At 28.6% G+C, this 12,027-nt stretch overlaps 1 protein-coding gene across 2 annotated transcripts; it reads left to right on the top strand.

The window, feature by feature from the left end:
* The first annotated feature begins 4,408 nt into the window (after window positions 1-4,408).
* On the top strand, window positions 4,409-10,816 carry LOC124931948 (katanin p80 WD40 repeat-containing subunit B1 homolog KTN80.4-like). 2 transcript variants are annotated; one of them, XM_047472536.1, is made up of 17 exons: window positions 4,409-4,727; window positions 5,007-5,137; window positions 5,723-5,840; window positions 6,115-6,341; window positions 6,419-6,521; window positions 6,664-6,734; window positions 6,844-6,918; window positions 7,003-7,146; window positions 7,244-7,421; window positions 7,673-8,185; window positions 8,394-8,518; window positions 8,606-8,917; window positions 9,520-9,594; window positions 9,677-9,789; window positions 9,985-10,101; window positions 10,252-10,320; window positions 10,411-10,816. In XM_047472536.1, exons 1-17 carry the CDS (start codon window positions 4,691-4,693, stop codon window positions 10,469-10,471), a joined length of 2,469 nt encoding a protein of 822 aa, XP_047328492.1. In that variant the 5' UTR covers window positions 4,409-4,690; the 3' UTR covers window positions 10,472-10,816. The 2 variants fall into 2 exon arrangements, with proteins under 2 accessions (XP_047328492.1, XP_047328491.1); XM_047472535.1 differs by having other exon boundaries at window positions 5,004-5,137.
* The last annotated feature ends 1,211 nt before the right edge of the window (window positions 10,817-12,027 follow it).

Below are 12,027 nucleotides of genomic sequence, written 5' to 3'. Positions count from 1 at the left end.
ACATAAAACCTTAAGAAAAATGAAAAATATTCAATTTTTATTGGCACTAGGTAAAAAGAGAATTATTATCATAATTCAATTAAGGTGTTTGTAAGAATTATACCCGACGCATGCATGTAGTTTAAATTATCAGGTTAATTATCATTTTTCTATTTCACCCTCATTATTTCTATTGTAATTCTATGTGTCAAAAATATTATTTTTTTTATTATAAAAACTTATGTGGATTTTAAACATTGGGCCTAATACATATAGCCCTTTTAATGAGTTGGTTTTGGACCTTTGGTAGCTTATTTTGTTCCATGAGAACCGCATAACAAAATGATATAAACATTTTCTTTTATAAAGTTAGGAATTTTATTGATAAAACAATGGATACAATAATAGTCAATATACAAAGTCTTGGTTTACAACAACAAAAAAAAACTTACATTAAAAAATGAGCTTGAATTAATAGGATCATTATATAAACCAAATTAGATTTTTTTTTGTTATTTTTTTTATTGAGAACGCTAGTTATGATCATTATTCGGATTAGTCGCGGGTTTAAAACAAAAGAGCTTGACTTTGTTTAAGTGCGGCTAATCCCTATATAGTCTGCAAATGCACTCAACCACTTCAACCAGACTTACCGCATAACACGCTCGAATCTAGAATTTAGGACATCAAGGAGACGGACTATGATATTTACATGTTTTTGCTGCTTGACTAAAGGAGGAGATGAAACAAAATTAAAATTAGGTTCAGTGATGTAAGACTCTATGCACCAACAATGACTAAAGGATTTATCCCCAATAAAAAATAATGAGGGATAAAGTTCTCTATGAACAATAAAATGATGCCAAAAAATCCTTTATGTGATTATAGTTCAACTGTTAGTCTGTTACACCCAACCAAATTTGAATCAAAGAATTTAAAATATATTAATTAATATTAACGAATAAATTTAACAAATATATTACTTCATTTTTACGATTTTGTTTAATTATAAGGAATTTTGTTTAAAATTATTATTATATTGATATTTAAAATTAATTTAAAATATGTCAAATATGAATAAAAGAAATGATTGGGAGAGATAATTTGAAAGAGAAAATAGGTGATGGAATGATTAAAAAACTTGTTTATACTCTTTCTTTATATTTTTTTTTCCGTTTTTCAGTCAATAATGTAATTACACGTTATTTACTCCTCATTCTCTCCCAAATTTCACTTTTCTGTCGCTCCTCTTTGAATAATGATAAAACATTATATTTCACTTTTCTGTCGACAATCTGAAAATTATTTTAAAAAAAATACTTATTTAAATAAAATATTCTTGTTTGGTTTTAGATTATGAAAAAATATATTATTTAGCGAAAAATGTAAAAAATACTAACATTTAATAATTAAAAAAACTATTTTAATTGATAAATGTATTGATTTGATTAACGAATGTTTAGGTAAAAGAATAATAAACTATTTAAATGATTTCCTACCCAACAAGTGTAAATTATTTAATTAAATACTAAACTAGCATAGTGTTTTATTTTTTATAATCTTCATGTGTTAATTACAAATGATTGAAAAACTGGGAAATGCATGCATGCCTAGTCAAATCAGTAACAGTAATACTGTTTCACCAGTTCAGATTTTGGGAGGGGATTCAGGGATACCAGTTTTATTTGAATAAAAATATGTTATGGTTTTGTTTATAAATTATTTGAATAAATTTTTAATAGTTTGAACAAATAGTTAATAATTTAATATATGATTTAAACAGGGTACATAGGTATGCCTAACAATTTTCTATCTGAAATAGTACCATATAAATTAAGGATCAAATTAAATATAAAAATATTTAAACGAAATGTGTTTTTTTTTTTTCTTTTTTGAAATCCTACAAATTTGAAGTTGCAACACATTGGATACCTTTGTCCTTTTTGGTAATTTCTTGCGGGTATAAAGAAACATCACCGACACTTACTATTTATATGTAAAATATAATATAAATTTAAAAAAAAAAATCAAAATACATTAGTGTTATAATTCTTTTTATAAATTTGTACATTTTACCTACAAAATTTCAATCATAATTTTATAATTCTACTTTTTAGTATGATTATGATAAAATGTTATTTTTAAATAGTTAATATATAAATGTATATTTTATATTTGAAGTCTATTTTGAAATATGACTAAGATGAGGGATGTTTTAATTATTAAGTAGTTTATATTGAGATGACTTATTATATGATGAACATGGAAAAGAAATTAGTGGACATTATGAATCAATTTGTTCAAAAAGTATATTATTCATAATATTATTATTATTACGACGTTTTTTTAAATTTATTGAGGAAAGTCGATAAAATCGGTCGAAAAGTTAATCGCCGTTCTCGAGAATCTATTAATAATAATTTGTTGTGTGACCTATTTATCTATTTTTGTTCCTACGATGAATAATTAGTAAATTGATATTTTTATTAACTATTTAAAATTTAATATAATAACAAATGGGAAGAGTTTTAATTCAAGTGGTAAGAATGATGAAGAAAGCAAAAGTTATGATTTGAATTCTCATATAATTGAATTGAAAGTTATTAATATGAATGGTGAGGGCTAATTTCATATATTTAAACTAAAAACTAAAAAATTAAGAGTTACATTTTTTCAATTCTTAAAAAACAACCTATAATTTAAATAGAATTATGACTTGGGTCATGCTAAGCATCTAATAAACTCGAGTATAAAAAAATAAAAAATAAATTGATAACATTAATATTTATAACAAAATAGAATAAATAAATATATAATTTAACATATATTAAGAAAAAGAGAGAAATTAATTATCACATTTTGTAATTATGTTTTAAATTTCACCAAATAGCTTAATTACCAAATTTTGGTTTTAAAAAAACAAATTTCTAATGTTGATTCTTAATAATAACACTTTAAATTGAAATTAGATATGATTACATGGTCCTTTCTAAAATAAAAATAATAATAATTATAACCCATTGTTTTTTCATAACTCAAGAATTAATTAGATATATATTGAATTTAAGAGGTTCTAATCCAAAACTAAATTTGGGCAATTCTATTAAATCGGGTAAGTACCATGAGTTAATGTCACACAATTAAATAACCTGCTAATAATTTTCATAATCAATAACGAGTACAAAATAAAATAAAAAATAAAACTGATTTCTTTAATTCTTCCAGGACTTTTTTTTTTAAGGATTTATAAAAATAATTACTGATATTGTCTAACAATATAAATTATTTTAGGTTTGAATTCTAATAAAAATTATCTTAGCTTGTAAAGTTTGAATTAGTTAATGTTTAATGACCAAACAACCCATCAAACCTCAATCGGATACATTTGTTGATAAACATATATTTAGTATACGCATTTTGATTATTTTTTGAAATATGAAATTAATATATTTATTAAAATTTTAATATCCTTTTAATTATATATGAGATTACTAATTTAACATTATTTGATTAACTATTATATATGTTCTTAATGTTTTATAAATCAGTATGTAATAATATATTATAATTAAGTACATAACAAAAAACAGTAATATTTGTAATGAATAAATATATCATTATATATTATACTATTTAAAGTTAAAAAAAAACCACTATAGTAATAACACAATACTAATATAATATTAATTATGAATTAAAATAAAATTATGTTACATAAAATAATTTAACTAATCATAAAAATATAACATTTGTTAATAAAATTTATATAATATTACTATTTTATATATTTCCTGGTTGTTTTAAAAATAGAATTAATATATATATATATATATTAATTAGAAATATAATTATAATTTTCTTAACCAGTAATTTCTTAATGTTTTTATAAATTGGCATGTAATAGTTATACTACAATTAATTGTATAACAATATAAATGGTAATATTTATAATGATAATAAATACATCCTTATCTATTTAAAGTAAACACGATACTAATATCATAATAATTTAATACAATATAATTTTAATAATAATAAAAGATAACAATTGTTGATATGAAATAAATATATATATATTTATTATTAATATTTTAACTTCCCTTACAATTAATTATATCACAAACTAAAATAGTAATATTTATAATAGTTAATAATGAGAATAGGTATATCATTATAATTTACTATTTAAAGTAAAAAATATTAACAACAGTTTTTGGACTAATTTAGTACCTATAATTTAACTTTAATATATATATACATATATACAAAATTTGAAAAAATGGGGGGCAATTTGGTAATTTGGTAATTTGAGCAATCGCCGACTGATAATGGATGAGACAGTTAATCAAGGGTAAATTGGTCAATTGGGAGAGAACGGGAAATTATATTATTCTCTCTTCCGTGTATATGATAGAAGAAGAACAGCAGAAGGGAAGGAACCGAGTGGGCGCTCTTCTCAAAAGAAAGAAAAGTGAAAAGTTGATTGCTTCTTTCCCTTTTGATTTCTGAATTTCAGTACCAGTGAATCTAATTCTTCATCTTTCTATCTGGATTTCCGCTTCTGTGTTTGTTAATGCATACATGTCATTGAGTGTTTGCGGTTTTCTCGGTGTGTTCAACAATCAACTTATCGTCATCCTGAACAATCATCGGCGTTAATCGTCGAGTTCATCGAGTAAACTCAGGCATTACAAGCTTATCGGAAGGAAGGATGGAAGAAAGAATGACGAAGCGCGTATATAAATTGCGTATCCTTTACGATTTACTCGAATTCCGCGTTCATTTCTGACATTTTTGTGCCTTATAGTTGATCTCAGCTTGTTTCTGATTGCAATGTTGGATACTATACATATCGTTTGCTAAGAAATTTTAGTTTAGAGATATGAGTATTTGTTGTGTTTAGCTGATTTATGGAGATAAGTTGATTATAATTTATAACTACTGAAAATGAATAAGGATATACTTGATCTAGTTGAATTCGAGTTTATACTTGATCTGTTTGCTTTCTTGACTTGAATTGAAACTAGAGGAGTTTCCAGCTCATTCTGGGAATGTAAATTGTTTGACTATTGGGAAGAAGAATTGTCGGCTCTTTCTTACAGGGGGGGATGATCACAAAGTGAATCTTTGGTCAACAGGAAAGCCCACAGCTTTAATGGTAAGTTGAATTTTGGTTTCAGGGGTGCACATTGGGAAAAGATCATATTTACATTCAATATTAAAATAAGGTTAATGTTCACAGTCTGTTAGACAAACATAGGTATTCTAATAGCACTGAGAGCTGAAACACAATAGTAGAATTAACGCGCGAACAGCTGAAACACAATAATAGAATTAGCGCGAACAGCTGAAACACAATAGTAGAATTAACGCGCGAACAGCTGAAACACAATAGTAGAATTAGCGCGAACAGCTGAAACACAATAGTAGAATTAGCGTGAACATCTGAAACACAATAGTAGAATTAGCGTGAACAGCTGAAACACAATAGTAGAATTAGCGTGAACAGTTGAAACATAATAGTAGAATTAGCGCGAACAGTTGAAACACGAGTAGAATTAGCGCGAACAGTTGAAACACGAGTGGAATTAGCGCAAACAGTTACCGTTATTAGCATTACTTCATTCTTCCTAATGTTTGTTCATATTGATAGATGATGTTGTGATTTGGATTTAAATGTATGGATAGATTGCCAATTGCATCAAACTTATCGTTGGTTTGAATTCCTTCTTACTTTATGCAGAGCCTGAGTGGTCATACAAGCCCAGTTGAATCTGTTGCATTTAACTCGTCTGAGGTGTTAGTGCTTGCTGGAGCATCCGCAGGCTCAATTAAACTCTGGGATTTGGAAGAAACAAAAAGTAGGTTGCTTTGCTTTGGGTTGAGTCCAATTACATGGGCCTTTTATTCCTTCCAAGATGCAGAATAGCTAAAACATTAAATGGTTTCTTAAACACCTTTTATGACATAAATTCATCATTTTTGTCGTTTATGGATCACGAGTTGAACATGATTAATTGAGGACTTATTGATTGCCTGGCATTTAATGAATAATATTGAAATTGTAGGCATAATATTATACTGAATTTTTATAACAAGCCCTAATATGCTACTCTAATTGCTCTTGAAGTATAGTGGTTCGCACTCTAACTGGACACAAATCCAATTGCTCAACTGTTGAATTCCATCCTTTTGGTGATTTTTTTGCATCCGGTGCTCTGGATGCTAATCTGAAGATATGGGATATTAGAAAGAAAGAATGCATTCACACATATACAGGCCATAGTCGGGGAATTAGCACAATTAAGTTTAGTCCTGATGGTCGTTGGGTAGTTTCTGGAGGTTTTGACAACATCGTGAAGGTGAGTCACTTTAACTATCATCAACACATTTTGAACTAATACATTTGTACTTGATTTATAATTATTCATTTGGAAAGATATGGGACCTTACTGCGGGAAAACTTATCCAAGACTTCAAGTACCATGAAGGACATATAAGCTCCATAGATTTTCATCCACTGGAGTTCTTGTTGGCAACAGGTTGGTTTTGGATCATTAAGGAGTTCTCTTTATGACATTTCTTCAAAAAATATTTGTCTTTTTCTTGTCTTTTCATTTATTTATGCTCTCAGTTTTTGGATACTAGCAGGACTATGTTTAATTAATATGTTATATTTCCCAGGTTCAGCAGACAAAACAGTAAAATTTTGGGATTTGGAAAGTTTTGAACTTATTGGTTCTACAAGACCAGAGGTACCTAAATTGAGTGATTCAAGTATATTGAACAATATTTGTAATTCTGAAATTGCAACTTATTGTAACCTTTACTATTTTTATTTGTTTCATTTTCTTTGTATTCCAGGTTAGCAGTGTGTGCAACATAGCCTTTCACCCAGATGGCCGAACTCTCTTCTGTGGGTTAGAGGAGAGCCTAAAGGTTATATTCTTTTACATTTGGTCTTTCTAATGATGTGGTCTGGAGGACAAAATAACAAGTTTTCATTTTCTTGATTAATTGCAGATTTATTCATGGGAACCTGTAATATGTCACGATGCATTGGATATTGGGTGGTCAAAGCTTAGTGATCTCAGCATCCATGATGGAAAGCTCTTGGGTTGCTCGTTCTTTCAGAATTCAGTTGGTGTGTGGGCATCAGATATTTCGGTACTTATTCTTGAAGTTGTTTTCCCTAACTCATTTTTCAAACATCATTTTTGAACCTTGTATTTCTAATAATTGCCCATCCAACTTATTTTTTCAGTTAATTGAACCATACACAGTTGGTGTTATGAGTGAGGAGAATAATTGCAGTGAACAAAAGCATGATGTCCAACAAAGTTCAAAAGAAAATGCTGGAAATGAGAGGAGAGTAGGCTCAACACTGCGAAGCACCTCCCCGGATTATGAGTCAAAAGAAATAAAAACCATCTATGTAGACTGTAAGTGTTGTTTTAGATGATGCTTAGAACTTACAAATGTAAATGTTATATAGGTATGTGGACAAAAGTTTGATATAGTATTTCTTACTACAATTTAGTGCAAAGACTTTATATAAAACTACTGGTGTTGGCTGTTCAAATTTGGAAACCTTTTATTCTATTTTTATGTATATAGTCCATGCTGGAATTTTATGGAATGCAAGTTGAACCGCTGTCTAACCTGCTGCAGTTTCCACCTTACAACTCTACAGGTGAAAAGCCAATCTCTTCGAAAAGAATTGGTCGGATAAACTCTACTAAGAGTTCAGTTTCATCTGATTCAAAGGAAAGCAGTAATATTTCAAAACCTAGGCAAGGTCCTACAGCTGGTGCACAGAAAACATTTGTGCAAACAAATACCAAATCTTTTATTGTACCAACCATTGTGCCTAGGGACAGTCCTAATGGAAGAGTCAAAACCACACCAAGAAAAGAATTTATCTCAAATACTAGGAATGGACCTACTGGACCAGCTAAATCTCTCTATGAGCGCTCATTTTCAACTACAATATTTGACACAGAGACACCGTCAGTGGTTGTTGAATCTGAAGCTATGGAGAAAGTAAGTCATTATAAAAGGGCAGTGAATTCAACTTTCAGTGGAAGATCTCTGACAAATGATGAAGCTAAAGAAACCATTGGAGAAAAGCATTTGGATGTCAAGAATGTGTTAGACAAGTTACAAAATACATCATTACATCCAACGCCATCTCATCATGAAACTGGTGCGTTCCCAGTTTCTTAAGTTTATACCTCATAACTGGTGTGTCCAACGCCACTTATTTTTCACTGAGAATGATTTTTACTCATTTTGTACAGTGGCTGTTGTACACATTTAGATATGTAAATGGAGGTTTGACATCAATGGTACTCATTTGCTTAGGTGGTTAAATTCAGCTGAACTTGATTCAATATTATACTCTTTTTGTACAGTGGCTGTTATACGAGGGCGTACACGCAATCTGGTTGAAAGGTTTGAAAGAAGTGACACATTAAAGTCTGATAAAATCCCCGTGTCTGTTGTATCTCCTAAGACAACTCAATCAACCTTCATGCTGGTAATTAAGACCGATTTCACTTATGAGGTTTCTCAGATGTTTTCTTGTATTTCCCCAGATATTCTTATCAGTAATTGGAAACTACAGGGTAAGCAGCCACAAATTACCAAGAATGAACCTAAATTTGCCAGTGTGGATAATAGTACCGAAGAATTGATGCAGAATCATGATATGTTCTTAAGCAAGCAGCCACAAATTACCAAGAATGAACCTAAATTTGCCAGTGTGGATAATAGTACCGAAGAATTGATGCAGAATCATGACATGTTCTTAAGCAAGCAGCCACAAATTACCAAGAATGAACCTAAATTTGCCAGTGTGGATAATAGTACTGAAGAATTGATGCAGAATCATGATATGTTCTTAAGCACCCTACGTGGTCGCCTGACCAAACTGCAGGTTGGTTTGGAAGGTTTTTTTAAGGGATTTTTTTTGCAGATTGGATGCTACCTTCCTTTTTGACTAACGAGATTCATTCTTTCGTATTTACATGCATTCTTTTAATATTAAATGAATAAAGGGATAAGTTAGTACAGGTGCATGCTCCCTGTTCAGACTTCTGTTAAATGTTTTCAGAATATTTAAATTGTCCAGAATATTTGAAAACACAGATTTTCTTCTTCTTTTTTTTTTTTTTTTTTTCTTATGTTTTGTATCTGGATCAAATCTGTTTGTGAACTAAACTTAGCTAGACAGATTTATAAATTTGGTTGTTTCTCATTTGGACCCAGATCCACAACAAAAGCATAAATTATAAGTGATTCCAAATGTGGCCATATTTCGAAACACTAATTGTTTATGTTTATGCATATGAACACGCTTCCAAAATACAAAAGCATTTGGAAACTAAATTTAGTAGAGATAGATTTGATTATTTTCTGTATTTGGAAACAGATCTACACACAAAAAATAAATAAAATTATTATTCTAACCTCTTCAATACTATATCCCATTGTACTGTTTCTTTAAGGAGCTGAGAGTTAAAGAACATGAATTTGCAGGTGCTTAGGCATTTTTGGGAGCGAAATGACATCAAGGGTACAATAGATGCCATGAGGAAGTTGCCTGATCATTCTGTGAGTACCGATAATTGAATTTTATTTATGGAATGGATTTTTGGTTCTTATAAATAGTTCTGTATCCTCCATAACAATGCAGGTACTAGCAGACGTGTTGAGTGTCCTTGTGGAGAAGATGAACATTCTAACATTGGATACATTTCAATCCTTGTTACCATTGCTTTTAGGTTTGCTGGACAGCAAAACAGAAAGGTAAACTTTCCAATAAGTATTGTATATACGAGTAATCAGATTGTTAATATAGTTCCCTTAAGAGAACCAATATTTATTTATTTTGGCTGATAACTGATTTGGAATGCTTCAATGTGTGGGAAATCTGTATTAGAACTTTAAAGGTTGAAGCATTATTGTATATTTATTTATAAAGGGTACTTTGATTATACACAGGCATGTCATTATTTCCCTTGAGATGTTGTTGAAGCTTGTTGCTGTGTTTGGGCCAGTAGTCAGAACAGCTATTTCTACACGTCCAGCTGTTGGAGTTAATCTTCACGCAGAGGAAAGGTATTGTCGTTGATGCTTGTTTGATCTAGTGTTTTTATTTTTTGAAAGTAAGGATAATAAACCAATTAAATGATTGATGATCCAAATAAAATCACATCAAACAAGTCCCTTGGACTAGTTCTAACAAATAATATGCTTGTTCAAACACAGAATTGAATGCTGCAAGCAGTGCAATGTCCAGCTTCAGAAAATCCAAAAAGTTCTTCCAGATTTTATCAGGTATGAACATGAATTGTATTGTATGAACATGAATTGTGTAATATCTGAAATTTGTTTTCTGATTTTGGGATCTATCTATCTATGTTTTAGGAGAGGTGGTTTGTTGGGTAAAGGTGCTATGGAACTTAGTCTAGTTATGCAACAAAGCTAACGATTTCTGGTCTTTAGCCTTGGAGAAAGCTGGTAAAAAAGACAATTGACATATAACCATAACAAAACCGGTCGATTTTGGTTGGTGAATTACTACAGATGAATAGTTTGAATGCTTAATGGGTGATAATACTAAGATATATAACTACAAATTGCGTTGCTGTTGACCAGACATGGGTCATGTTGTTCTAGCTGTTCTTCTTCAGGTACCATATAACTTAATGTTTGTTGTTATTATTATTATTATTATAGTGATAGCATGATAACATGGTGAATCCATTTTGTTCAATTTTAGTTAACATTATCAACAAATTGAATTCAGTATAGATTGTGAATTAATCAGTCATTTTGAGTTTATTTTTCATCTTGAAACAATATTGATGAATATTTTGTTTTCTTCTTATGCTCTCTTCTTCTTCTTCTTACTTACTTATACTTTTTATTCTCAAATTTATTAAATTATGTGTTATTTTGCTTCAAAATTAGTTCAATAACATTACTTATCTAAATATTTTGTTGACAACTTTTGGAAATAGTCCTAACTAAATATTAATATTTGTTTGCTGTTTAATGTTCAAATAGATTATTTATTGATATGATGCTTAATAAATATTTTATTGTATATTTAAAAAATCCATGTTATCCTTATGACCTTTAGTCATATATTATATTAGTTTAACTCATTGATAGAATATTCAAATGTCTCGAAAACGTCCAAAGTCAGAAACATGAAACATGTGTACTGCCTACAACATTATTTATTTACAAATAAATCTCTTTGAACAAATACAAAATAACATGAAAATCTATAAAGAGTTTTCTTTTATAACTCAAATCAATATTTTTTTAATAAAAAATTATAAGCTTAGCTTTGATGCTATTCAAAACGGCATGATTAGACATCACTGGGTCCGAAAGAAAAAAAAAGTCATTTTTAATTTTGGCTGTTTTTACCCTCCAACTAATTATCCATTGATTCCAAATTCCATGTCTAATCTTGACATTATCTAGTTGAATCAAAGTTATTTTTTCTTTTTGATTTATAGTAAAATGGAGGTTTTTTTAAGTATTTGAAAGTGACAATTAAAACTTTAATTCTTAATGCAATTTAAGATTGAATATTAATAATATATATGTGAGAATTTATGTTAAATATAATATAATTGACTAAATTATTTTGAGCATATGAAAAAAACGAATAATGATATAAAAAGAGAAATATGCATGTGAATTGCGGATAATAATTTTTATTATTATTTTTTAAAATATTTTAATTAAAAATTACAAACTTTTATTCTCTATTCAATTGATTATTATTAAAATATTTTAATCTTTTAATTATAAATATATATAATTCAATTCAATATAATATATATATATATAACCAACTTAAATATATTTTAAATATTATATATAACTTTTTATAATTAATTTTAAAGATTATTTATATATACATATAAATTATTAATTGTTTTTTTCTATATTTCTCTGTACTAACTTATTCTATAATGTATTCTAATATAAAAATTGTGACTTTTAATAATTCAGGTTAAAATA

This window comes from Impatiens glandulifera, chromosome 3 (assembly GCF_907164915.1).
Source record: "Impatiens glandulifera chromosome 3, dImpGla2.1, whole genome shotgun sequence".
NCBI lineage: Eukaryota > Viridiplantae > Streptophyta > Magnoliopsida > Ericales > Balsaminaceae > Impatiens > Impatiens glandulifera.
This window is presented reverse-complemented; position numbering and strand designations above follow the sequence as displayed.

Excerpts from the sequence above, each read along its gene's own strand:
- LOC124931948 (XM_047472535.1), top strand. The coding sequence starts at position 4,691 with ATGGAAGAAAGAATGACGAAGCGCGTATATAAATTGC. Across the intron at positions 6,342-6,418 it reads GTTTTGACAACATCGTGAAG|ATATGGGACCTTACTGCGGG; the intron begins GTGAGTCACTTT and ends TCATTTGGAAAG. Across the intron at positions 6,919-7,002 it reads GGTTAGAGGAGAGCCTAAAG|ATTTATTCATGGGAACCTGT; the intron begins GTTATATTCTTT and ends GATTAATTGCAG.